Below are 27,922 nucleotides of genomic sequence, written 5' to 3'. Positions count from 1 at the left end.
ACTCTCTGCAATTGTGTTTCAAGTTTCCAGCATCTTGGGGGCACACTTTGGGTGCAGAGAATCCTCTTTATAATGAATGGGTTGTGAGTTAACATGTAATCTATTCCAGTTATGAGGTTTGAAACTTTAGTGTGCATGAAAATTGACCTTTTCTATACGTTTTTGTGAGTTTTATTACCGGAATAAATCTGTGTAATTATCGGCGAATCAGAATGCAGAAGAAGTCCACCCCCAACCCCCAAACTCCCTTGGCTTCCTTTTTTTAGTCAGATATTTTCCCCACCATTAGTTCCTATGAACCCCTGATCTGTTCCCTGTCATTATAGTATTGTCTTTTCCAGTGTTATGTAAAGGGAATCACACAGTAAGTGGGCTCTTGAATCTGGTATCTCTCACCCAGCATCATGTTTTCAAGGTTCCTCCCCCTGGTAGCGGGTGTCAGTGCTCCACTCCTTTTTATGGCTGAGTAGTATTCCATTTTATGGATGGACCACAGTTTGTTTATTCATTCATCTTTGACAGATATTTGAGTTGTCTCCACGTAACTAAGATCTCTTTTTTTCCATTATAGCTGCTTTACAGTGTTCTGTCAGTTTTCCACTTTATAGCAAACTGACCCAGTCACACATACATATATACATTCTTTTTCTCACATTATCCTCCATCATGCTCCATCATAAATGACTAGATATAGTTCCCAGTGCTGTTCAGCAGAATCTCATTGCTTATTCATTCTGAAGGCAATAGTTTGCATCTATTAACCCCAGATTCCCAGTCCATCCCACTCCCTCTGCCTCCCCCTTGGCAACCACAAGTCTGTTCTCCAGTTGACCGAGATATCTTCATTCCCCCATCTTCAGGGTTTGGTGATCATAAATAGAGCTGTTATAAATATGTGTGTGTGTGTGTGTGTGTGTGTGTGTGTGTGTGTGTAAACCCAAATTTTCATTTCTCTAGGGTAACTACCTAGGGGTGGGATTACTAGGTCATTAGGATAGAAGATTTTAAGACCTAGTTTCTCTTAAGCCTCTTTCTCTTAAGTAGAAACTTACAGATGCTGTTATTTCATTTATAAATTGGTAGTTTTTGTGTGAAAATAAGAATAACACTTTTGGAGTTCCCTGGTACCCTAGCAATGACAGGATCCAGCATTGTCACTGCTGCAACTTAGGTCACTGCTGTGGTATGGATATGACCCCTGGCCTGGGAAGTTCTGCATGCTGTGGGCACAGCCAAAAATAAATAAATAAATAAATAAATAGAGAATAACACTTTCATTTGTATTGGTTAATTTTATTTATTTATTTTAATTTATTTTTGTCTTTTAAGGCTGTACCTCGGCATATGGAGGTTCCCAGGTTAGAAGTCGAATCAGAGCTGTAGCCTCCAGCCTAAGCCACAGCCACAGAAATGCTAATCCAACCCATGTCTGTGACCTGCACCACAGCTCACCACAATGCCAGTTCCTTAACCCGCTGAGTGAGGCCAGGGATCGAACCTGAGTCTCCATGGATACTAGTCAGATACGTTTCTGCTGAGCCACAGGGGGAACTCCCTGGTTAATTTTAAATTAACATATTAGTATAACATTTATTCATGAAGTGTACATTCACTCATAGGGTTTTCAGATTAAATTTCTATAAAAAATGAACCCTCAACAACTTTATTTAAATTCCAACATTTTCTACCATGTTTACGAATGTTCTCCTTTCTCCCCCAGTTTCAAGTCTTTAATAAGGAAGATTTATAAACCTAAAAGGCTGAGTCATTATGTCCTTAGGGGATTCATAGATTCAATCACTATATGTATGAATATAATAATTTAGATTGTTAAAAAAGCACAATACAGTATATAAACAGGCATATTCTCTTAAATTGTTCATACTAAAATCACAAGTCTAATTACTTTTGGCAATAACATGCTGTGTTTTTAATTGGTTTGCTTTTCTTTTGTTTCCTTTTTTCTTTTTTATTGTTATTTTCCCCAACACAATTTTTTTTTTCCGCTGTACAGCATGGGGACCCAGTTACACATACATGTATACATAATTTTTTCTCCCATTGTCGTGCTCCATTGTAAGTATCTAGACATAGTTCTCAGTGCTACACAGAAGGATCTCATTGTTCATCCATCCCAAAAGCAATAGTTTGCATCCGTTAACCCCAAGCTCCCAGTCCCTCTCCCTCCCCCTGGGCAACCACAAGTCTATTCTCCAAGTCCATGATTTTCTTTTCTGTGGAAAGGTTCGTTTGTGCTGTATATTAGATACCAGATATGAGTGATATCCTATGGTATTTGTCTTTCTCTTTCTGACATTTCACTCAGGATGAGAGTCTCTTGTTCCATCCATGTTGCTGCAAATGGCATTGTGTCGTTCTTTTTATGGCTGAGTAGTATTCCATTGTGTATATAGTCCACATCTTCTTAACCCAGTCGACTGTTTGATGGACATTTGGGTTGTTTCCATGTCTTGGCTATTGTGAATAGAGCTGCAATGAACATGTGGGTGCATGTGTCTTTTAAAGGAAAGTTTTGTCTGAATATATGCCCAAGAGTGGTATTGCTGGATGATATGGTAGTTCTATGTATAGTTTTCTAAGGTACCTCCATACTTTTCTCCACAGTGGTTGTACCAGTTTACATTCCCACCAACAGTGCAGGAAGGTGCCTTTTCCTCCACACCCCCTGCAGCACTTGTTATTTGTGGACTTATTAATGATGGCCATTCTGACGGGTGTGAGGTGGTATCTCATGGTAGTTTTGATTTGCATTTCTCTAATAATCAGGGATGTTGAGCATGTTTTCATGTGCTTGTTGGCCATCTGTACATCTTCCTTGGAGAAACGTCTATTCAGGTCTTTTGCCCATTTTTATGTTGGGTTCTTGGCTTTTTTGCTGTTGAGTTGTATAAGTTGCTTGTATATCCTAGAGATTAATCCCTTGTCCGTTGCATCATTTGAAACTATTTTCTCCCATTCCGTAAGTTGTCTTTTTGTTTTTCTTTTTGGTTTCGTTTGCTGTGCAAAAGCTTGTCAGTTTGATGAGGTCCCATTGGTTTATTTTTGCTCTTATTTCTGTTGCTTTGGGAGACTGACCTGAGAAAATATTCATGAGGTTGATGTCAGAGAATGTTTTGCCTATGTTCTCTTCTAAGAGTCTGATGGTATCTTGTCTTATATTTAAGTCTTTAAGCCATTTTGCTTTTCTAATGTGTCTAATTGTTTCAACCTTTTAAACAACAGATTTCCAAATTATTCCAAAGATTACAAAACCTTCTAAAATTAACCCAAAAGTATTATCACTATGGAGTTTTAGCTTGCTTGTTATTCTTTTTCTTTTTTGAAGGTTTAAAATAAACTTCCCAGCTGAGAATAGATTTAACACGTCAAAGGGGGCTTTAATGAGATTTTATCAGCTATAAAATTGAGGATCTTACTTTTCCTGGATGACTCTAGTGGAGATTTTTTTTTTTTTCTGCATTGATGGGGAGGGACCCAAACCCCTGCCTTTTAGCTGAGTTATGGTTTACGGAACTCAGCACATCTTGTTTTTCCCAGACAGACATTTCTCCAGTTTCACTCTGACCCAGTTTTTACTGAAAAGAAATTTTTTTTGGCTACACCTGCGGCATGTGGAAGTTCCCAAGTCAGGAATCAAACACTCACCACAACAGTAGCAATACCAGATCCTTAACCCACTTCACCACAAGGGAACTTCCTCATCTTATTGTCAAATTTGGATAGATAAAACTTGGTTTCCCTGATAGGATTTCAGTTTATTTCCTTCTCCATTGGACTGGATTCAGTGAATGTCTTCCCCTCATTTTTAAAAATTTAATTCAATTTTTAATTTTTTGAAGATTTAAATTTTTTTCTGTTGTCAATTTCTGCTATAATTTCTTCCCTTCATGTGTTATGTTGTGAGGTAGTGAATTATTTTCCTATTTTTTTGTTGGGGTCATGGGTTTATTGTCAATGTATTGACAGTAATCAGCAATAAGGGGAACCGTATCTGCATTCATTTTAACGTTATTATTGCTATTCTTTCCTTAACTCTATTCCTCAGACATAAACAATGCTAATATTTAAATGCGTCTCTTTCTACATCCTTTGACTTTGTGAATGCCTGTATCACACACACACACACATACACACACACACTAAAGCCATTTATTGAGTACTTACTATGGTTTAGAGCAGTGATTAAGGATTAACCTCTGATGCCAGACTAAATGTTCACATCTTGGCTCTGCCACCTACTGGATATGTATCCTCGTTTCTCCACCCAAAAATGGAAATAAAAGAACCTCTGTTTCATAGGTATCTTCATCAAATTAAATAAGTTAATATACATAAGACGTAACATTTGGCTCACCATAAATATTAATTACACTTATTTAAAAAAATCTCAACTAGTGCCAGAAATACCAATACATAAATGTAAATTTTTAATTAAAGTACTTTTTTTAAAAGAACGAAATGAGATCACATATACGTGTTATTCTGTAATTTGCCTTATTTAACAATTAGCTCATGGCCCTGGTTGCTTTTTTTTTTTTTTAATTTTAGGGCTGCACTTGCGGCATATGAAAGTTCCTGGGCTAGGAGTTGAATCAGAGCTGCAGCTGCTGGTCTAAGTCACAGCCACAGTAACTCAGGATGCGAGCTGCACACCACAGCTCAGGGCAATGCCAGATCCTTAATCGACTGGGTGAGGCCAGGGATTGAACCCACATCCTCATGGATACGAGTCGGATTCTTAACTCGCTGAGCCGCAATGGGAGCACCTGCTTGTTAGTACATAGAAAAATACCACGTCATTCTTTTATTAATGGCTGCATCCTATCCCATGATTTGATTTTGGCAGCTTTTATTTAACCAATCTGTTGGACATTCAGGCTTTCCAAATTCTTGCTATCACAAACTGCATTGAAATGAACATCATTAGACAAGATCCTTGTGCAATTTTTCAGTATTTCCGGAACTGGAAGTTCCTGGAAGGGAAATTGCTGAGTCAACAGGGTATGTGCAATTTATGCTGTGACAAGTGCTGACTGACTGCACGTCATAAAGTCTAAACCAATTTGCATTCTCAGTGGGGCTTCTTGAATCAGGAAAAGGAAGCTGAGTGAATGTCCTTGTACATTCTTTATTGTCCTACACTGTCAACTCACTCTCTTTTTTTAAATTTAATTTTTTATATTGGAATATAGTTGATTTACGATGTGTTAGTTTCAGGTGTACAGCAAAGCGATACAATTGTGCATATACATATATCCATTATTTTAGATTCTTTTCCCATATAGGTTATTACAGAATATTGAGTAGAGTTCCCTGTGTTATACAGTAGTCCTTGTTGATTATCTATTTTATATATAGTACTGTGTATATGTAAATCCCAAACTCCTATTTTATCCCTCTCCCCTCACCTTTCCCCTTTGATAATGATACATTTGTTTTTGAAGTCTATGAGTGTGTTTATGTTTTGTAAATAAGTTCATTTGTATCATTTTTCTAACATATGAGTAATATCATATGATATTTGTCTTTCTCTGTATGACTTCACTTAGTATGATTATCTCTAGGTCCATCCATGGTGCTGCCAATGGCATATGTTCATTCTTTTTTATGGCTGAGTAGTATTCCATTGCATATATGTATGTCAACTCTTTCTCTTAATGAGAGAGAGGGGACAGCTGTTGCTTCATTGATGGAAGAGGTGGGGGGCGGGGGGAAGAGAGCGCAAACATACCTTTCCTTACAGAATACGGCTGAGAGATTTGCCTCTGTGATTGAAAAAACATTCACACGGTCCAGTTTCACCAAAGAGGAGATATCCACCCTGGCCACAGTCTTACTGAAGAGCGTGGAAAGCACCACATTGGCCTCTTTTCTGAAACCCTCAGCGAATGTCAGTCAGACCATTCAGACGGAATACTTAGGTAGGCTGTCTTTCATGGCAAGGTCCCACCTGGGGCCTGATTTAGAGGGGTGACTTTGGCAATGTGAGTCTCTATGGCTTTCCCATATACTATTTCCCCAACTGTTTCAAACCTGTGTACTCACAGCAAAGCAAGTCTAATCATCTATTTTTTTTGGGGGGGGGGGTCTTTTTGCCTTTTCTAGGGCCGCTCCTGCGGCACATGGAGGTTCCCAGGCTAGGGGTCTAATCAGAGCTGTAGCCACCGGCCTACACCAGAGCCACAGCAACACGGGATCCGAGCCACGTCTGCAACCTACACCACAGCTCACGGCAACGCTGGATCCTTAACCCACTGAGCAAGGCCAGGGATCGAACCTGCAACCTCATGGTTCCTAGTCGGATTCGTTAACCACTGACCCACGACGGGAACTCCAGTCATTGTTATTTTAATCCACTGAGATTTTGGGGGGGGGTGTTTGTTGTTACTGCTGCTTGACTGGTACTCTTCTGGCTGATACAGCTATGGCTCTGCCCCTCTGAACATGCTTGCTGGGTGACTGCTTGGGAATATTGGGGGCTATACTTCTTTTACCACAGCACCCAACTCCCGGGACCAATTCCAATATCAATAGCATAACCCCATCCTAATTGGTGTCCAGGTAGTCCAGGTAGAAGTGAAGTATTTTTGTTGGACTGCCAACCAGTAGTGAACAAAACTGACCTCACAAGTCTTCCATTTTAGTGAGTTGGGTCAGTCAATAAACAGACATCTGGTATACCAGATAGAGCTAGTGCTGTTGAGAGAAATGGAGCAGGGTGCAAGATGAGGAAGAAAGTTGCTATCTTATGTGATGTGGCTTGGGGAAGTCTCAGTGGGGCCGGGACCTGAGGGAAGAGGGTCATGTAGATATTTGGAGCAAGATCAAGTGAAGGAATATTTGCAATTCAAGGAACAGAGAGGTCAGTGTGGCCAGAATGGGGTTGAGGACAGTCAAATGGGAGAAGAGAGGGAGAGGCAGATTTTGTAGACAAATGTAAATACTTGGTATTTTTTTTTCTTTTTAGGTTTAGCATATGGAGGTTCCCAGGCTAGGGGTCGAATCTGAGCTTCAGCTGCCATCTACGCCACAGCCACAGCAACACAGGATCCAAGCCACGTCTGCAACCTACAGGATCCTTAACCCACTGAGCGAGACCAGGGATTGAACCCATATCCTCATGGATATCAGTTAGGTTCATGACCGCTGAGCCACACTGGGAACTCCTAATATTTGGGATTCTATGTGAAGTAATGGGGGTGTGGAATTGGAGAGTCTGAGAACAGGTGTGGTGTTATCTGGCTTATGTTTTAAAAGGCTACCTCTGGTTCCATGATCTATTTTGCTTTCGTTAAGAGACCTGTCAGGTGAGACATCTGAGGCTCAGAGAGGTTAAGTTGCTAGTCATGTTTACACAGCTGATAAGGGGCAGATCTGGGCCACCTAGTTAGTGACTGCGGAGCCTGAGCCCTGACCACTGGCTGGGTTTGCTCCAGACCCTTCCAATGTCTGTTGGCTTCGGAAAACTTGTCTAAATTTAGAGTAGTCAGGAGGTCCCGACTCTGCTGCCTTCCATCACTGTTGCCATCACGCCCACATTTCCTGAAGCATGCCCTAAGATATGCCTAGAGTTCCAACTGGGTTTCTCATTTTTTGGGTGCTATCCCGCTCCAGTTATTCATCAAGGGGGCTCAAGATCTTTCCTGGGACACCTCATCCTTTCTGTTCTTCCTTCACTTGTAACTAGGGGTGCACATATTTCTTGGGCAGAAACCAAATTCAGGACCAACCTTCTGGGTCTCCTCCTGTGAATTCTCCCTTTCTCCCTTTCAGATATTGAAAGCAAAGTTATCAACAAAGGATGCACTGAAGAGAATGAGACCTTTAACTTGAAAGCGAAAGGGGATAAGATGAAGATTTGGTGTTCCACCATCAAGGAATCCGTATCCACAGGTACAGACCCGCTCCAGAGAATCAAGGAGGGTGGTTAGGGGGCATTCGATCAGTAACTATTCATTGATCACCTCCTGGGTGCCAAGATCTGTGCCAGGTGGTGAGGGAGTCAATGATGGTAGAGGCAGAAATAGCCCATGTGCTCAGGAGTTTTCCATCTTCTAGAGGAGTCAGTCATTAAAGAAATAATCTCACAACACTGGATGGAATTCCCATTGTGGTGCAGTGGAAATGAATCTAACTAGGAACCATGAGGTTGTGGGTTTGATACCTGGCCTCGCTCAGTGGGTTAAGGATCCGGCGTTGCCGTGAGCTGTGGTGTAGGTCGCAGATGTGGCTTGGATCTGGCATTGCTGTGGCTGTGGCAGTGCCAGCAGCTGCAGCTCCAATTAGACCCCTAGCCTGGGAACTTCCATATGCCGTGGGTGCAGCCCTAAAAAGAAAAAGCAAAACAAAACAAAACACAATTCTGGAGTGTCAATGTTCCCTATCCAGCATAACAGCAGCCACCGGTCACATTTTGTTACTAAGAGCTGGAAGTGTGGCTAGGCTGTGAATGTAAAAGACGTGGCGTATTTCAAAGGATGCAAAATAGCTCATTAATATTTCTTTTATATTGACTACATGTTGAAATGGTAATATTTTGCAGGTACTGAGTTAATATGTAATTAAAATTACCTTTTTTTAAAAAAAAATTTTTTTAAACGCACCCACGGCATATGGAAGTTCCTGGGCCAGGGATTGAATCTGAGCCACAGCCATGGCAATGCTGGCTCCTTTAACCCACTGGACCGGGTTGGGGGTTGAACCCAAGCCTCTGCAGTGAACGAAGCCACTGCAGTCGAATTCTCAACCCACTGTGCCACAGCAGAAATTCCAAAATTGTTTGCATTTTTTTTTTTTACTGTTCCAAAACTCCACTAGACAATTTAAAATTACGTATATGGCTCATACTACATTTCTAGGAGACAGGGCTAATCTAGATCAGGGATTCGCAAACTTTTCCCAGAGAGGGTGGGTAGTAAATATTTTAGGCGTGGAGGGCAGTACAATCTGTTGCAACTGTTCAACTCGACTGTCAAGAGTGCAAAAGCATTCATCATCGATATGCAAATGATAGGGTGGGCTGTGTTGCCATGAAACTCTTACCTCCAATAAAACAGGCAATGGCTAGGTTCTCCTGTGGGCATTCTTTGTCACCCCCTGATCTATATGCTGTCTGGAATGCACAGGGAGCAGTCTAGGACACATCCCTGGAGACCACCGACATTGATTGAAAGGGGAAACCCACCAAAGAGATGGAACAAGGTTAACCATAGTATGGAAGGGGGACCTATTTCCTGCTGCTGAGTGGGCTTGTCCCTTAAAAACACAAATTCAAATTTAGTTTGAAATGTAGCCAAGATTGTTCTTATTTTTATTTATTTTAAAAAATGATTTAAAAATTTTTTGTTGGGGGATAGTTGATTTACCATGTTGTGTTAGTTTCAGGTATACACACAGTGACTCTGTTATACATAGACCTATCTCCATCCTTTCTTCCCATTTAGGTTATTACAGAATGTTGAGTAGATTTCCCTATACTATACAGTATGTCCTTGTTAGTGATCTGTTTTATATGAGTAGTGTGTATGTGTTAATCCCATCTTCCTAATTTATCCCTCCCTACCATGATTTCCCATTTGGTAACCCTAAGTTTGTTTTTGAAGTCTGTGAATCTGTTTCTGTTTCGTGAATAAGTTCTTTTGTATCATTTTTATTAGATTCCACATGTAAGTGATATCCTGTGATATTTGTCTTTCTCTGACTTACTTCGCTTAATAGTTGATTGCCTGGGTCCATCCTTGTTGCTGCAAATGGCATTGTGTCGTTCTTTTTTATGGCTGAGTAATATTCCATTGTATATAGGTACCACATCTTCTTTTATCCACTCCTCTGTCGATGGGTATTTAGGTTGCTTCTATCTTAAATGTAGCCAAGATTTTTCCAGGTGTTAGCACCTCAGGATTTCTTTTTTCTGATTCTGGGGAGGGTCACCTACCTAGAAGTCCAAGGGTGTTCAGTCCTCCGAGAAAGCCAGTGAAGATGCAGAGATGCATGGGATATTAAAGTAGGCATGCTGTAGAGCACTGGGAACTATATCTAGTCACATATGATGGAGCATGGTGGAGGATAATGTGAGAAAAAGAATATATGTATGCATGACTGGGTCACTTTGCTGTACAGTAGAAAATTTGCAGAACACTGTAAACCAGCTAAATGGAAAAAATAAAAGCCATTAAAAAATAAAAACAATAAAGTGGGTATGTGTGTGTGTGCGGGTTGGGTCATCCACAATAACTACTGAGCAAATAATTCCTTTTTTTTTTTTTTTTTTGCATCTGGGGGAAATTTCAGGAATCAGTGGGGTGGCTTTTGTCTCCTTTGAGCATATGGAGTCGGTTTTAGATGAAAGATTTTTTCAAGACCCTCAGACCCCCTGGGCCAACTCCAAGAGAAAGCTGAAGATGAATTCTCGCATTGTTTCGGGCATCATAACAGGGGAGAAGAAAGAGGGATTCTCTAAACCAGTCATCTACACTCTGGAGAACATTCAGGTTGGTGAAAAGGTTTCCACTATGTCCCCATATACCTGTTTAGAACTTCCCATCCTCTAGTGGGCTTAGCTTGCTTTTTTTCTTTTGGAAATTTTAAAAATAGGTTTTCTTTTTTTCTTTTTCTTTTTGGCCACGCCCGCAGCATGCCGGAGCTCTGGGGCCAGGCATTGACCTGAGCCACAACTATGACAATGCCGGATCCTTAACCCACTGAGCCATCAGGGAACTCCTTAACTCATTTTTGATAGGGAGCCATCAATTTCCAGCAACTAAAGTCCCTCCCCTAAATCCACCGCTAGTAAAATGAGCTCCTGTATTTCTATGTGGCACTTTTCCATTTGTCAGTGGGCAAGGTTTAGGTTAGAGTAAGTCACGTTCATGCAGGATCATTTACCTGGACTTTTTTTTTTTTTTTTTTTAACATTAGCTCTGACCAAGTTAGTGGTGGAGACAGGTCTGGCAACCAAGACATTTCTTTTCATCACCACCCATTGAAATATCAGCATTTTTCTCCATTCCCTGTAGCACATACCTGCATCTTCTTGAGGCTGGTCAGATGGAATTCATTCAAGAGGGCGTCTCAGGTAACCAAAGCCTTTGCATTTTCACTTTTCAGCCAAAGCAGAATTTTGAGAGTCCCATCTGCGTTTCCTGGAACACAGATGGGAAGGGAGGTAGATGGACTCCGTCTGGCTGTGTGACCCTTGAAGCTTCCGAGACACATACTGTCTGCAGCTGTAATCAAATGGTGAACCTGGCCGTCATCATGGCTTCTGGGGAGCTCACGGTCAGTACTGATCTCTGTACTCTGGCTCCCCTAATCCAATGGGAAAAGATTGATGAAACATCCATCGTGCGCCTCTCATGGCAATGGGAGGGTGCCAGGGGGCCACAGAAGGGGTGCGTGCTGTACTGTTGGTCTTGGAGAAATTCATGGTCTGGTGGGGAAGCCATGGCACTGGTATATAAGATGAGAAAGGACCCTAAATTGGTGCAGGCAAAGTAACAATCACAGACCCCATTGTCTGAGCACCTACGATGTGCGAGACCCCTTCAGTGTTTTTCAGACCCATTTCACAGTTGAGGCTCAGTAGCCTGCCCAGTCAGGAAGCTAGTAATTGGTGGAGATGGGATTCTAACCCACGATGGTCTGAGTCCAGAGGTCTCTTTCCACAAACTCATCTGCAGTCCTACCTCGGTTTGTTGCACTTCACTGTATTGCACTTTGCAGACATGGTGTTTTTTCAAAATGGAAGTTCTGTGGCAACCCTGCCTTGAGCAAGTCTAGTGGCACCATGTCCCCAACAACATTTGCTCACTTCATGTCTCTGTGTTCCATTTTGGTAATTCTTGCAATATTTCCAACCCGCCATGAACAAAAGATTATGACTCACCAAGGGCTCAGAGGATGGTAACATTGTTTAGCAGTCAGTATTTTTTTTTTTCAGAGGATTCATGAATCACAGACCCAAAGTGAATCATTTATTAATGCAGCCCCAAATCACATCTGTATTTTGGTAGCCATATCACATTATTATTGATTCACATTCAGTTTGTAATCAACTATGCTTCAAGTCTAATTCACATTATGTATTTGACTACTGGACAAGATGAGCTTTGTCAGCCTGTATTTTTTAAAAACTATTTTTTGAAGCTAAGTGCTGAGCACTTGCGTTATTCATCTTTTCACTTTCTATCCCATCAGCCCATTAAGCTCTTTGTAAACTTGTTTAAGTCTGCTCATTTGTGAATGTCTTCATGCATCTCAATGAAAAAGATTAGAAATAAGTTCTTTTCAAATTAAGGTATGTCCATGTTTTTTAGCCATAGCTACAACACACTTAATAAAGCACAGTATAGTGTAAATATAACTTGCCTATCCCGTCAGGTTTGAGAGTCTGTTCCCTGCCAGGGTGGTATTAAATGCTATTTAGAGGAATGTAAAACTTAGGACTTAAGAGATTTGGATCCAAAGCAAGTCTGGCTTAGCTTCAATCCCATCTCTATCTCTTCCTGGCTGTGTTTCCTAGGGCAAGTCACTTAACCTCTCTGAGCCAAGCAGGTCTTTCACCTCCAAAATGAGAATGAGAAAAAAAATAATGATGAAAATTAACACTCACATAATGCATCATATGTTTCTGCACTGTCATGAGTACTTTAAATATTTTCATTGAATTCTTCTAGAACACACCTATACGGTAGTTATCATTTTTAACAGATGAGGAAACTGAGGCCCAGAGCAGTTAAGTATCTTGCCTAAGCTCAAACAGCTAGAGCCTGTAGTCAGCTCTCTTACCCACTACCTCACAATATCATAGAAAAGAGTGGAGTTCCCTCTGTGGCTCAGCGGTAACAAACCTGACTAGTATCCATGAGGACATGAGTTCGATCTCTGGCCTTGCTCAGTGGGTTAAGGATCCAGTGTTGCCATGAACTGTGGTGTAGGTCTCAGATGCTGCTTGGATGCAGCGTTACTGTGGCTGTAGTGGAGGCTGGCAGCTGCAGCTCTGATTCGACTGCTAGCCTGGGAATTTCCATATACCACAGGCAGGCCACCCCCCTGTCCCCCCCCAAAAAAAAAGTGAAAGAAAGAAAGAGCTCATGAGATGGTGCCTGGCATATCTTTAACACAGAGAAAGCACCCAAATAAACTTAAAATTAATTATAAATAAAGGCATAGGGAAGGACTCATTTAATCATTTCCACTCCCAGATGCTGGGACATCTCTGAATGCCTATTATCAGTCCTGGTTCAGTGCAGGAAACAGGAACCACTCTAGGTATTTCAAGCAGGAAGGTATTTAATACAGGGACCTGGATGCTCACAGACTTGCTGGAAGGGATGGAGCAGTTGAAGTCAGGGGGGCTGCCACTTGGGTTTTGCCTTCAAGATCACCCCTCAGCAGCTGTATTCCAGAGGTCAGAAATTAGCTGCTGTCAGTTTTCCCACACCCATGAAATTAAAGATTGGACAATTGGAATGTGGCATCCAGCCACAGCTCACTCCTGCCTGCGGAAAGCTGGTATCTGCCTCCATTCTGCCTTGCAAAACTGTCATGCAGGCACCTTGCTGGAGAACCTAAGTGACATTTGGGACCTTAGCCCCAAGAGATTATGGGAAATGTAGTTTGTAGGCATCCTACCCTTAGGAATGGGGCACAGGGCAGGGGTGAGACTGAGTGCTGATGGACGCCGAAGGATGAGGATGGGCAATATGGGGTCCCTCTTAGTATCTGGGAGAAAAGGCCCCCAAGCTCTATATACTCAAGCCAGGAGTTTGAATAATTCTTTTTCCTGCCTGGGGTGTGGGGCAGGATATTGGTATCTTTCTGAGGCCCACAGCATATCTCTTTCTTGACAGATGGAGTTCGCCTTATTTGTCATTAGCCACGTGGGCACTATCTTCTCCCTGGTGTGTCTTGCCGTGGCCATCATCACCTTCCTGCTGTGTCGAACCATCTGCAACCACAACACCTACATCCACCTGCACCTCTGCGTGTGCCTCTTCCTGGCCAACTTGCTCTTCCTCACCGGTGCAGACAAGACCCACCACCAGGTCTCCTGTCCCTCAGGCTGTGTCCTCCTCTAGCTCCATCATCTCCACATCTGCCTCTGCCCATCCTTACCTAACTACTAGTTCCCACCCCAGGACTTTGCATGTGCTGTGCACACTCTCAATCCTCAGCCCCCAGATTCTCACCTCTTTCTTGTAGTAGGTCTCAGTTTAAAATTACTTCCCTGATCCTGTTACCTTTTGTGGGGGAGGGTCCCTCCCACTACGCTTTAAGCAGTTGCTTCTCACCTGGGATGATTCTGTTCGCCAGGGGACACTTTGCAATATCTGGAGATGTTATTTGTTTCCACTGAGAGGATGCTGCTGGCATCTAGTGGATGGAGGCCAGGGATGCTAAACATCCTGGAATGCACAGAAAGGCCCTCCCACGGCAGAAAGTAATCCGGAGATAGTGTTACAATGCTGGTAATGCTACAGCTGAGAAATTCTATTCCTTATCACTGTTTTCCTTCCTTTCCCATCACCTATTTGAAACCATATTGATTTTTTTCCCCTTTTTTTGGCTGTACCTTGGCATATGGAGTTCTCAGACCAGGGATCAGATCCAAACCTCTGTTGCGACCTACACCCCAGCTTCTGTAACACCTGATCCTTACTTAACCTGCTACGCTGGGCCAGGGATCAAACTTGTGTCTCAGCGCTTCGGAGATACCGTCAATCCCCATGGCACCGCAGCAGGAACTCTCATATTGATTTTTTTTTTTTGGTCTTTTTGCTATTTCTTGGGCTGCTCCCGTGGCATATGGAGGTTCCCAGGCTAGGAGTCCAATCAGAGCTGTTGGCCGACGCCAGAGCCACAGCAAGGTGGGGTCCTACCTGAGTCTGTGACCTATACCACAGCTCACAGCAATGCCGGATCCTCAACCCACTGAGCAAGACCAGGGATCAGACCTGCGTCCTCATGGATGCTAGTCATATTCTTTTCCGCTGAGCCGTGACGGGAACTCCCATTCTTTTTTCCCATTGAGATTATTACAAATTATCGTCTCAAGGTTTTTCCAAAGGGAGCATTACTGACATTTGGGGTGGGGTGATCATTCTTTTTGCAGACCTACCCCTTTCATTGGGGGATTTTAGATTTCCAGGCCCTTTGAGAACAAAATGCCTGTAGTGCAGCCTGCTCCCACCATGTGTCCAAGGGTGTGCAAACTTTTCCCATAAAGAGGCAGATATAAATATTTTGGCTTTGCAGATCCTATGGTCTCTGTCACCCCTACTCAACTCTGCTGTTCTAGTGTGAGCATAGCCATAGAAAGTTCATACATGGGGGTGGCTGTGTGCCAACGAAACATTGTCTACAAAACAGGCAGCCAGCCCATGGCTATTGTTTGTGGACCCCTCCCCCTCCCCCATGTCTTCAAACATCCCCTAAAGTAGGCTGATTGTCTATTTTCCCCCCAAACTCTCTCAGTGTTGTTAGCCGGTCTCCTTACCAAAGGGATGGTGCCCCTGGTGGCGACTCTATTTCTATGAATATTTGAGAAATGAATGAAGGGGCCATGTTTGGGGAACTCCAGTCAAAGTAGCCCCCCCTCCTCCCTCTCCCTCTGAACCCGCCCTCTGGAGTAGGGGAGTCTGAATGTCCATGATTCTTCTTCGCAGATTGGCTGTGCCATCATTGCTGGCTTTCTACACTACCTTTTCCTTGCTTGCTTCTTCTGGATGTTGGTGGAGGCTGTGATGCTCTTCCTGATGGTCAGAAACCTGAAAGTGGTGAATTACTTCAGCTCTCACAACATCAAGATGCTGCACCTCTGTGCCTTTGGCTATGGACTCCCAGGGCTGGTGGTGTTTGTCGCCGCCAATATCCATCCACAAGGTTATGGGATGTATAATCGGTAGGTGATGTCCCTCTGTCTCCCTGAAAAAGAAAAAAAAAGATGATGAAGAAGATTACATGAACACAAGAAGAGAAATAACAGTAGCAGTAGCTGTGGCTACCATTTCCTGAGCTCTTTAGTTTATGTACTGTCGGTCTCAGGGCTGCCATGTACGGTAGCACAGGTTGCCCACTGCTCAAATCCAGGAGTCATTGTTGCTCTATGTAGGTGGAGGTGGTGATGTGAACAGTGAACTGGATTGCACAGTTTTAAAGTTATGGACTCTGGAGCCAATCTGCTTGCATTTGAGTCCTGGCTCCACCACCTTCTAGCTGTGCTATATGGGGCAAGTTACTTAAACTCTGTATGCTTTCATGCCCTCATCTATTTAATGGGGGCTCATGACAATCATAGTGTTATTGTGAGGGTTAAATGAATTATTATCTGCAAAACATTTAGACAGCGTCTGACACAGTGTAAAGCATTACATATGTTATTACCACCAGGTCTATTATTACCACGGTCTGTTTTACAGCGAGGTGTGTTTATCACATGATTCCATGTAAGATTTCAGGTGGTATGCTAGTGAGTACTAAATTTAAAAAATGTCATTTTTTTTTCTTTTGGCCACTCCCATGTCATATGGACGTTCCTGGGCCAGGGACTGAATCTGAGCCTCAGCTGCGAGCTGCGCCACAGCTGCAACAACGTTGGATGCTTTAATCTACTGAATCATGCTGAGGACTGAATCCATGCCTCAGCAGTGACCTCATTTCAGAGACAAAGCCAGATAGATCCTTAACCCACTGCACCACAGTGGGAACTCCTAAAATACTTTTGTAGGGTGTTAGAAAGAAAATCTCCGTGTACCAAACTCATGGTTTCACAGACATGTTTCTCTCCCATCTGTGCATTTGGTAGGGTGCAAATAATTCTAGGATCAGGACTCTGAGACAAGCTCTGACTCCTATTTCTCTCCATAGCTGCTGGCTGAATACAGAGAAAGGGTTCATCTGGAGTTTCCTGGGGCCAGTGTGCACAATTATAGTGGTAAGCTGATTGCTCAATGCAGAATGTTTTGGGGGAGGATCAAGGAGACCGGGGACCCTAGGAAGTACCAGCGGAAATTGTGAAGCTGTGTGTCACTTGTTCCTCAAAACCTTTCTCCATTCTGATCCTTGAGTCTTGAGATTTCCAAGTTGAGTGTAATTTCTTTGATGTGTGATTTTTTTTTCTTGTATTATTACTATTATTTTTTTTAGGGCCACACTGTCGGCATATGGAAGTCCCCAGCTAGGGTAAGGATTGGAACTGTAGCCACTGGCCTATGCCACAGCCACAGCAACTTAGGATCCATGTGGCATCTGTGGCCTATACCACAGCTCACAGCAGTGCCAGATCCTTAACCACTGAGTGAGGCCAGCGATGGAATTCGTCGTGTCCTTTTGGATACCAGTTGGGTTTGTTACCACTGAGCCATGACGGGAACTCCGATTTGTGATTTTTTTTTTTTTTTTTAATGCTAACATGCAAATCCCCTGGCAGGGACCACCATCTTATTCTTTGTCTTTCAGTAAGAATGGGTCTCTCAATTTCTTCTGGGTATAGATGTTGAATAAGAGTAAAGGTAGCAAGAAATTAAGAGCAATTGGTGGGAGGGAAGGGTTGGAGACAGGGAAATGGTGGGAAGGAGGCAAAGGGAAGCCTGGAGATTTTTTTCTTAGCTTTATGGAGGTTTAATTGACAAAAATTGTATATGTTTAAAGTGTGGAACTTGAAAAAAAAAAAGACCTTGATATTTTGACTATGTAAACATCGTGAGATGCTCACCACAATTAAGCTAATTAACAAATCATCACCTCAAAGTTACCTCATTTTTCTTTGTTTGAAAAAAAATTTTTTTTTCCTTTTAGGGACGCACCTGTGGCATATGGAAGTTCCCAGGCTCGAAGTCGAATCAGAGCTGCGGCTGGAGCCTAAGCTGTGGCCACAGCCATGCCGGATCTGAGCCACATCTGTGACATGCTGCAGCTCACAACAACGCCGGATCCTTAACCCACTGAGCGAGGGCAGGGGTCAAATCCATATCCTCATGGATACTAGTTGGGTTCTTAACCCGATGAGCCACAACAGGAACTCCAGAAAATATTTTCTTTTTCTTTCTTTCTTCCTTCCTTCCTTCCTTCCTTCCTTCCTTTCTTCCCTCCCTCCCTCCTTTCTTTCTTTCTTTCTTTTTCTTTCTTCCTTCTTTCTTCCTTCCTTCCTTCCTTCCTTCCTTCCTTCCTTCCTTCCTTCCTTCCTTCCTTTCTTTCTTTCTTTCTTTCTTTTCTTTCTTTCTTTCTTTCAATTTCTTGGGCCGTTCCCGCGGCATATGGAGGTTCCCAGGCTAGGGGTCGAATCAGAGTTGTAGCCACTAGCCTACGCCAGAGCCACAGCAACGCGGGATCTGAGCCGCGTCTGCAACCTACACCACAGCACACGGCAACGCCGGATGGTTAACCCACTGAGCAAGGCCAGGGATCGAACCCATGGTTCCTAGTCGGATTCGCCAACCACTGAGCCACGACAGGAACTCCTATTTCTTTTAAAACTTATTATTATTTTTTTGCCAGGATGTATGGCAGCTTGATGTGGGATCTCAGTTCCCAGACCAGAGATCGAACGTGGGTTGCAGTGGTGAAAGTGCGGATTGCTAACCACTAAACCACCACCCATAAATATATTCATCCTTTTTTCCCTATATAGCTTATTGGAAACTATTGAGTAGATTCCATCAATCTACTATCCAGTAGGTTCTTGTTCATCATCTGTGTGATACAGTCATGTGTACATGCTAGTCCCACCCTTCCAATTCTTCCCTCCCCACAGTGGTTTCACCTCTGGTAGCCATAAGATGGGTTCTGAAATCTATGAGTTGGAGTTCCCATCATGGCGCAGTGGAAGCGAATCCAACTAGGAACCGTGAGGTTGCAGGTTCGATCCTTGGCCTCCCTCAGTGGGTTAAGGATCCAGCGTTGCCATGAGCTGTGATATAGGTTACAGAGGGCGACTCAGCTTTGGCATTGCTGTGGCATAGCTGTGGCATAGGCTGGCAGCTTCAGCTCTGATAGCCGCCAGCCTAGGAACCTCCATATGCTGTGGGTGTGGCCCATAAAAAAAAAAAAAAGAGAGAGAAATCTGAGTAGAGGTACAAAGAGAAGGCTTTAGGTGTAACCTGATTGGAGGCTCTAGGCATGGGGACCCTACTTAGGTAGGCTCTCTAAAAGTGGGGCACCCTGTGTGGTTGATTAAGGGTACATATTGGCTTTCTCTTTTAGGTCTTTTTTTTTTTTTTTTCGGTCTTTTTGCCATTTCTTGGGCCGTTCCTGCGGCATATGGAGGTTCCCAGGCTAGGGGTCGAATCAGAGCTGTAGCCGCCGGCCTACACCAGAACCATAGCAACACGGAATCCGAGCCGAGTCTGTGACCTACACCACAGCTCATGGCAATGCCGGATCCTTAACCCACTGAGCAAGGCCAGGGATCGAACCCACAACCTCATGGTTCCTAGTCGGATCCGTCAACCACTGAGCCACGACGGGAATTCCTCTTTTAGGTCTTAAATTAGAAGCAGGGGCAGAAATTAGGGAGGCTGTCGATGATGAGTCAAGTCCTGGTCGTTTGGGGTCAGTTGCTATAGGAGGTCATTGTTTGGCTTTCTGGAGTGGTTACTGCTGACTGCAGGTCAGAGTTCTATTTTTACAGATGGCCTAGCCATTGTCTGTTTGTAGATCCAGTCTCTCTCTCTTTTCTGCTTGACTTTGTAGGTCAATTCCATCCTCCTGACTTGGACGTTGGGGATCCTGAGGCAGAAGCTTTCCAGCCTCAATGACGAAGTCTCGACGCTCAAAGATACCAGGTGTGGTCTCCTCCATCTTTTCTCCTCCTCTTCCAGGCTCCTTTCTTTCCCCAAATGTTCACTGAATACCTTGTGTAAGCCTGTGTCCTGTGCCCAAAACGGAATAGCACAGTGTCAGACCAGGGGGGCCTCAAACCTCAGCTCTGCCACCTAAAAGCTGTGTGACCTTAGGCAAGTTACATAACCTCTCTGAAACTCAGTTTCCTCATCTGTAAAATGAGGATATGAATGTTGACCACTTCATGTGTCTTACAAAGCATTCAGCAGTTACTAGGAAGAGTGAGTCTTTCATATATTAAAAGTATTAACACTTTCTCTAATTCTTCTCCTGTGCATACTTATATGTCCATACTTACAAATCCAGACTCATACTATTTTAGTTAAATTTTTTTTTAAATTAAAGCAATGTTGATTTACAATGTTGTGCCAATCTTTGCTGTATGGCAAAGTGACTCAGTCATTTATATATATATGTATGTATATATACATTCTTTTTATATTTATTTCCATCATGGTCTATACCAGGAGATTGGATCTATTTTATTTTTATAACTGTTTTTTTTTCTTTTTTCTTTTTCTTTTTTTTTTTTTGGTCTTTTTGCCATTTCTTGGGCCACTCCCATGGCATATGGAGGTTCGCAGGCTAGGGGTCCATTCGGAGCTGTAGCCACCGGTCTATGCCAGAGCCACAGCAACGCAGGATCCGAGCCGAGTTTGCAACCTACACCACAGCCCACGGCAACGCCGGATCGTTAACCCACTGAGCAAGGGCAGGGACCGAACCCGCAACCTCATGGTTCCTAGTCGGATTCGTTAACCACTGCTCCACGACGGGAACTGCTATAACTGTTTTTTTCTTAATAACATGTCACATATTTTTATTCAGTTAGAAATTTGTTGACAGTATCTTTTTTTGTATAGTGTTTCAGTGTAAGGACACAGCACAGTTTATTTAAATTATCCCGTATTTACAAACATTTAAGTTGTTTCTTTTATATATTTTTTTCACTATCATAAACTATACTGTCTTGAAATACCCTTGTGGATAAATTTTCCACCTCTGTTGTTATTAAATATAATAATAGGCATGAAATTGCCTGTGTCAAGGAGTAGGTTGGGTTGTAACACTGTTAGTATAGATTGCAAAGAGTTTTCCAGAACATGTTTCCATTTACCATAGTGTTTGTTTACCTGCAGTTTTGCCAACACTAGGGTTTATCATTTTTGTTGTTTCACTGAATTAAAAGATGAAATTTACAATCTCATTATTTCAGTTTCGCAGATATATTTTACCTTACCAATATGGGACTTTTTCATATTTTTATAGGCCATTTGTTTTCTATCATTCAACTAGCCTTATTCAACTAGCATTCTTTTTTTTTTTTTTTTTTTTTGGTCTTTTTACCATTTCTTGGGCCACTCCTGTGGCATATGGAGGTTCCCAGGCTAGGGGTCTAATCGGAGCTGAGCTGCCAGCCTACGCCAGAGCCACAGCAACTTGGGATCCGAGCCACGTCTGGGACCCACACCACAGCTCACGGCAACGCCGGATCGTTCACCCACTGAGCAAGGGCAGGGATCCAACCCGCAGCCTCATGGTTCCTGGTTGGATTCGTTAACCACTGCACCACCATGGGAACTCCTCAACTAGCATTCATTTTAAGAACCTGCTAAAAGCAGACTTTGCCTGACTTTTATTGTCAGTAACCTGAGGGTATCCTTTACTTGTTTTCCTGTCGGTATCCGATTCCTCACCCATCTTGAATATTTTTTCTAATAGCTATTTTTAAAAAGTTAATGCAAAAAGTTAAAACAAAGTCAATACATGCAACTGTGGTGAGAAAAAGTAGTGAAAAAGGGAGCAGATATATGGTAATTCCCTATCTCTTCCTTGGCCCTCTGGATCCACAGATGTCTCTTACCTTAAGCAACGATTATCACCCAAATTCAGCTTCCTTCCAGAATATTCTCTACTTACATATCCATCTTCTACTATATACATGATAGGATAGTGTACATATTATTATGCACTTTTTTTCCCACATAATGTGTAACTTACTTCATATCAATACTTAAGGTTAAAAACAACTAATAGAAGAAGTTCCTGTTGTGCTTTAGCAGGTAAAGAACCCACGAGGATGCAGATTTGATCCCTGGCCTTGCTCAGTGGGTTAAGGATCCAAAGTTGCCACAAGCTGCATCATAGTTTGTGGATGTGGCTCGGATCTGGCATTGCTGTGGCTGTGGTGTAGGCTGGCAGCTTCAGCTCTGATTCGACCCCTAGCCCAGGAACTTCCATATGCCGTACCCATGGCCCAAAAAAGACAAAAACAAAACAAAACAAAACAAAACAAAAAACCCCCCAAAACTAATGAAATTATTTATTTTGTGCCAGACACTGTTCTAAGTACCCTTAGGGTCTTCCCATCTCATTATTTTTTCTGTAGAACAAGCAATACCATTACATATGTATTGTATTATTATCTCTCTATCAGTTTGAGGAAACTGAGGCACAGTGAGGTTAAGTAACTTACAATAGCCATAAAATCAGTGAGTGGATCAGTCAGAGTTTATTTGTAGTTTATTTATCTGACCCCGACGAAATACTCTTATCCACTCTAATACATTATCATGCTCATCTTATTTTAAAAAATGTTTTTATAGCCTACTCTATAGATTCCAGTTCTGAACATTTCATAGAAATTGAATCATACACTATGTGGCCTTTGGTAACTGGCTTCTGTCAAGGAGCATTATGTTCTCAAGGTCCACCCATGTTATAGCTAGTGTCAGTGCTCCTCTCCTTTTCCTGGCTTGTGATATTCCACTGCATGGATGGACCACATTGTGCTTGTCTGTTCATCTGTGGATGGACATTTGGGGATGTTTTCCTTGGGGGAGAGGGAATGGAAAATGACTGCTTATAGGTACATAGTTTCTTTGGGGGTGATAAAAGTGCCTTGGAACTGGATAGTGGTGGTATTTGTTCATCGTGAAAGTGTTAAATGTCACTGGATCACACCGTGCCTTCAATGGCCAGGATGATTAATTTTATGGTACGTGAGCAATGCCTCAATAAAGAGGAAGGCTTATAGTATTTCATACAATGGCTTCACCATTCACATAAAATGCCCCAAATTCTTGGACTGGTGGGTCCTTGAAGCCTTTTACAGACAGTATTGCATTAAACATGTGTGTCTTTGTGCCCAGGTGTACCCGTAGGTCAGTTGCCTTTTCAGTGTCTATGGGATTTGATTTTCCTACCTCTGGGCTTGGAGATTCTGCCTCATGTTTATTCTTCTCCAGGTGATGGTCTCACAGTGGCAGCCTCAGACTATACCTGGGACCTTATCCTCTGCCAATCTTTCCCTCCAGGTTGCTGACATTCAAAGCCTTTGCCCAGATCTTCATCTTGGGGTGCTCCTGGGTGTTGGGCATTTTCCAGATTGGACCCATAGCCGGTATCATGGCCTACCTGTTCACTGTCATCAACAGCCTGCAGGGAGCTTTCATCTTCCTCATTCACTGTCTGCTCAACCGCCAGGTATGGAGCCGCTGCCCTCCCAGTCCCCCTCCTTCCAGGGACCATGCCTCTGCCCCCACGTGTTCCTGCATCTTGCAGCAATTCACCTCCCTGACACCTGTCTCCACCTTCAGGTACGGGAAGCGTACAGCAGATGCATCACTGGGAAGACCAAACCTGGCTCCCAGACCTCCGGGATCTCACTGTCATCCGTTCCCTCTGCTTCCAAAACGGTGAGAGACTGCATGTGTTACGCAGGTCGGGGTCAGATGGCGTGTCTGCTTCTCAGCCGGACTAGACAGCGCTGTGCATTGTGTACCCACTGTGAGCTAAGCATGTCCACGTGCATCAGCTCCTGTGATAGTGTGGGCTTCAAGGGTGGGGATTCGGGAACCAGGCTGCCTATGTTTAAATCCCAGCACTGCCCTTCAGGAACTCTGCAAACTGAAAAAGATAAAGTCATGACTCACAGATAGAAAAGAAGCCTAAGTTAAGGATTTTATTCTGCTCATTAGCAAGGGAACCAGTAGGTGTTATAACTGACTCACAAGAGAATGCAAATAGACATACATGTGTATTACATCATATATATAATGTGTACGATGTATTTAATGTATACATAATACATAATAGTACACACATAACGTATACAATGTCACCACATACTACATAAATATGTTTGTCTTCTCTTTGAACCAGTTATACTCTCTGCATGATTCTCTTAATAATTATATTAATATATAACAGTTATATATTATATAAGTATACATATAATTGTGAATATACAATTACATATAATTATTATTATATAATACATAAATTTTATAATTTATAACTACAAATATACAATATATAAATTTCATGTTCTGTAATGTATGTACATTGCACATATAACTGTAAATGTACACATATAATTATTATAAAATATAAAAATTGTATATTATATAATATACAGTTATAAATATGACATATTTAATTATACATATAATTATAAATATACAGATGTTATATAATTATTCATACTCTATAATGTAAAATTCATATGGGTGTATCATATATGTATTAATATATGATTTATCATACATATATAATCTCGAGTATTGAAATGAATGTGTAAGTAGAGGCAAACTGGTTTTTCCATGAAATTACTCGCCATCACTGTCAGTTATTTAAAATTTACAGAATTGTAAAATAGCTCCACCATGGGTCAGAATTGGAGAGCCAGGGAGAATGTCCTCTGACAAGGCATCATTTTTCCTCGAAGCACACATTTTCTCTCCACCATGGATCTCTCTTCCAGTCTCATGGCTACACACAGCATCTATTAGCAATGAACCCCCAATTTTAAATAGTGTACAATCCAGGCCCTCTCCTGAAGCCAAGGCTCACATAACCTATCCGCCTACTAAATGCTCCCACTTAATGTCTAATAGATTTTGCAGGTGTAACATGTTCCACACGAACTTCTGAGCCCCCCACCTCCCATTTCTGCAGAGGGTCTTCTCTCTTTCTATTGCTGGGGTGGGTGAAGCCATGAGGTTTACCTTGACTCTGCCTCTCTTCTCACCTTCTCCCATCTCCCATCCATCCGCAAATCCTGTTGACTCTTCCTCAGAATGGATCCAGAACCTGACTGCTTCTCTTTCCCTTCATTCCCTCCGCTGTGGTCCCAGTCTAATTAACTGTCTCTAGCCAGGATAATGAAAATAACCTCAAGAGGCGCTCTTGCCTTTTCCCTGCCCTGCCTTTGATCTGCTCTCCCTGCAGCCACCAGAGGGCGCTCGTGAACACCTGAGTCAGATCACATCCCTTCTCCGCCTGCAACGCGCCATGGCTCCTACTTTACTCAAAGTAAAAGCCAAAGTCCTCCTGGTGGCCTACAAGGCCTTGTCTGATCTGACTCTCTTTTCCTTCTTGACTTTGTCTTCTGTTAATCTACTGCTCATTGCACTTGGCCCTAGCCACACTAACATGCTCAAGATTCTTCAAACATGTTAGGCTCGCTTCCTTTTTAGAAATCTTGAGCTGAATGCTCTTGAGCGCTTTGAATGTTCTTGTCCTGAGACGCACCTGGCCAAGGCCCTCACTTCCCTCACCTCCTTCAATTCTTTCTTCCAAGTTTCTTTTCTTTTCTTTTTTTTTTTTGTCTTTTTGCCTTTTCTAGGGCTGCTCCCACGGCATATGGAGGTTCCCAGGCTAGGGGTCTAATCAGAGCTGTAGCCTTCAGCCTATGCCAGAGCCACGGCAATGCAGGATCCAAGCCGCGTCTGCAACCTAACACCACAGCTCACGGCAACGCTGGATCCTTAACCTACTGAGCAAGGCCAGGGATCAAACCCACAACCTCATGGTTCCTAGTCGGATTCGTCAACCACTGAGCCACGACGGAACTCCTCTTCCAAGTTTCTTATCAATGAAACTCTTTCTCACAACCCTATTTTGTACAGCCTTCTATTTCCCTACCCTGGTATTTATGCTTCCCCTGTTCCTTATCTTGATGGTCTTTTCAGTACTTTCCACTTTTTAACACTATACTTTCCTTATTTATTTCATCTGTCTTTCATGGTCTTTCATCCCCTACTGGAATGTATTATTTTTTTCACTGATGTATTCCAATCACTAGTAACTAAGATCCACTGGCTTCATTAAATAGGACATTCTTTTTCTTGCAAGAACAGAAGCCCAGAGTTAAAGTGTTGCTTGTATTAATTCTATTGCTTAGTGGTATAGTTAAGGATCTAGGCACTCCCTAGTTTTCCATTCTACCAACAACATGTTTGTTGGCTTTTCATTAATTATTTTCATGGTTGCAACATGGCTGCCATAGCTCCAGATATCATGACCACATTCAAGGCAGGAAGAAGAGGGATGGGGCAGAGTTGCCATCTGTCCTTTCAAGCCTCTCCCTTTAGTGGGAAACTAAAGCTTTTCCAGAAACCCCTTACAGGATTTCTCTTTTACCTAATTGGTCAGCACTTCTTCCCATGACTGCTCATAGTTTCAAAAGAATTTGATAAAACAAGTATTTGACTTTCTAGCTTCTAGAGTGAGGGTATCAATAGGGAATATGTTGGAATAGCTTTTGAATTTGCTGACAGTGCCTGCCACATCAGGGGTAATCACTGCTAACAGTTTAATGTTTATCCTCCTAGTTTTTGTTGCCGTATTTGTTGCTCTCTGCATTTATAAAAGCCATGCTGATATAGATGTGACCCTTGGACTCCCATTTGTGCTAATTCTGCCCCTGATTATGATTTCTCTTGAAGGGTTAAAGTCCTCTCTTGCTTCCTAATACACTATGGAACAGCATTTTGGGAAAGCAAATGCCTGCAGAAGTCTATTCTGAAATCTTCTCTTCTTGGCTTAATGCGGAAATGCAGGATCCTGTTGGCCCCAGAACTCTGAGCAATTTGGAGCATGGATGGTTGGGGCAGACGTCCCATGGCTTCATGCCCTGGCGAGAAACAAGAATCTCTGCTCCTGGTTACCATCTTACCTTCTATGCTCTGCAACTCTTTGACTTTCCAGAGTTTCGAAGACATCAAAACAGCACAACAGCAGGACCAAGATCTTCTGGCTACCATTTTGTTTTCCCCTGCATTCATTGATGCACGACCTTGAGTGTGCCACCCCAGCACCTGTCGCATGCTTGACACACAGAGTAGCCCTCAATAAATGATGTGTCTTCTGACTGGCTGGCTTACTTTTCCTCAAAGACCCCTCTAACTTTTAAACAAATGGTCAGCGACATTGTAATTAGAACCCCAGGGGATAAACAAAGTGCGTAGACATATGGGCTACTTTGGCAGAATCACTTAAAAGAGTTTGGTCGCTAAGTGGGAGTGGTGACTGGGACAGCGTTTCACAAAAGTTGGAAGCACTAGATGACTGCACCCTTTGGAAGTATTCTGGTTTCCTGAGAGCTTGCAGGGAACCAGGATCCAGCATCTCCTTCCTTCCAAGAACTTTCTTTCTTTTTTCTTTTTTTTTTTTTTTTGCTTTTTAAAAAAAAACATATGGAAGTTCCCAGGTTAGGGGTTGAATTGGAGCTATAGCTGTCGGCCTATAGCACAGCCACAGCAACTTGGGATCCAAGCCTCATCTGTGACCTGCACTGCAACTCATGGCAACGTGGGATCCTTAACCCACTGAGCAGGGCCAGGGAGTGAACCTGAGTCCTCGTGAATACTAGTCAGGTTCACTACTGCTGCACCACAATGGGAACTCCAAGAGTTCATTTATGATAGGTAGGTCTTCAGTGCCTGGTTTGTCCAGACTGTTCCATACAGAGGTGACAGCTCTAAGGGATATTGAAACAAGAGACCACATGCCTCCTAACCTTTAGCCAAATGTTGTAGATTTTTTTTCCCCGCCCCTGACATATGGAGTTCCTGGGCCAGGGATCAAAGCAGACCTGAAGCTGCAACGTACATCACAGCTGTGGCAATGTTGGATCCCCAACCCACTGTGCCAGGCCAGGGATCGAACCTGCATCTGTGCTGCTGCAGAGACACCAATGACCCTCTTGCACCATAGCAGGAACTCCCAATTGTGGTATATTGATTGCATCAATGGCCTCAAGAAGGGTCTCATGTCT

General features: G+C 42.8%; 1 protein-coding gene across 6 annotated transcripts in view; it reads left to right on the top strand.

The window, feature by feature from the left end:
* The window catches only part of ADGRE1 (adhesion G protein-coupled receptor E1), a 57,380-nt gene extending 30,364 nt beyond the window's left edge, over positions 1 to 27,016 (top strand). For all 6 annotated transcript variants that reach the window (XM_047777314.1, XM_047777313.1, XM_047777312.1 and 3 more), the window contains 11 exons: positions 5,765 to 5,942; positions 7,795 to 7,914; positions 10,312 to 10,511; positions 11,128 to 11,298; positions 13,872 to 14,066; positions 15,687 to 15,922; positions 16,888 to 16,954; positions 19,711 to 19,802; positions 23,178 to 23,346; positions 23,460 to 23,558; positions 26,592 to 27,016. In XM_047777314.1, coding sequence (XP_047633270.1) covers positions 5,765 to 5,942; positions 7,795 to 7,914; positions 10,312 to 10,511; positions 11,128 to 11,298; positions 13,872 to 14,066; positions 15,687 to 15,922; positions 16,888 to 16,954; positions 19,711 to 19,802; positions 23,178 to 23,346; positions 23,460 to 23,558; positions 26,592 to 26,597 — 1,533 coding nt within the window. In that variant the 3' untranslated portion in view covers positions 26,598 to 27,016. The remainder of the gene's footprint in view (positions 1 to 5,764; positions 5,943 to 7,794; positions 7,915 to 10,311; positions 10,512 to 11,127; positions 11,299 to 13,871; positions 14,067 to 15,686; positions 15,923 to 16,887; positions 16,955 to 19,710; positions 19,803 to 23,177; positions 23,347 to 23,459; positions 23,559 to 26,591) is intronic.
* The last annotated feature ends 906 nt before the right edge of the window (positions 27,017 to 27,922 follow it).

The sequence above is a fragment of the Phacochoerus africanus genome, chromosome 4, assembly GCF_016906955.1.
Source record: "Phacochoerus africanus isolate WHEZ1 chromosome 4, ROS_Pafr_v1, whole genome shotgun sequence".
Taxonomy (NCBI): domain Eukaryota; kingdom Metazoa; phylum Chordata; class Mammalia; order Artiodactyla; family Suidae; genus Phacochoerus; species Phacochoerus africanus.
Note: the sequence above shows the minus strand (reverse complement) of the source record. Positions and strands in the feature narration are given on the sequence as shown.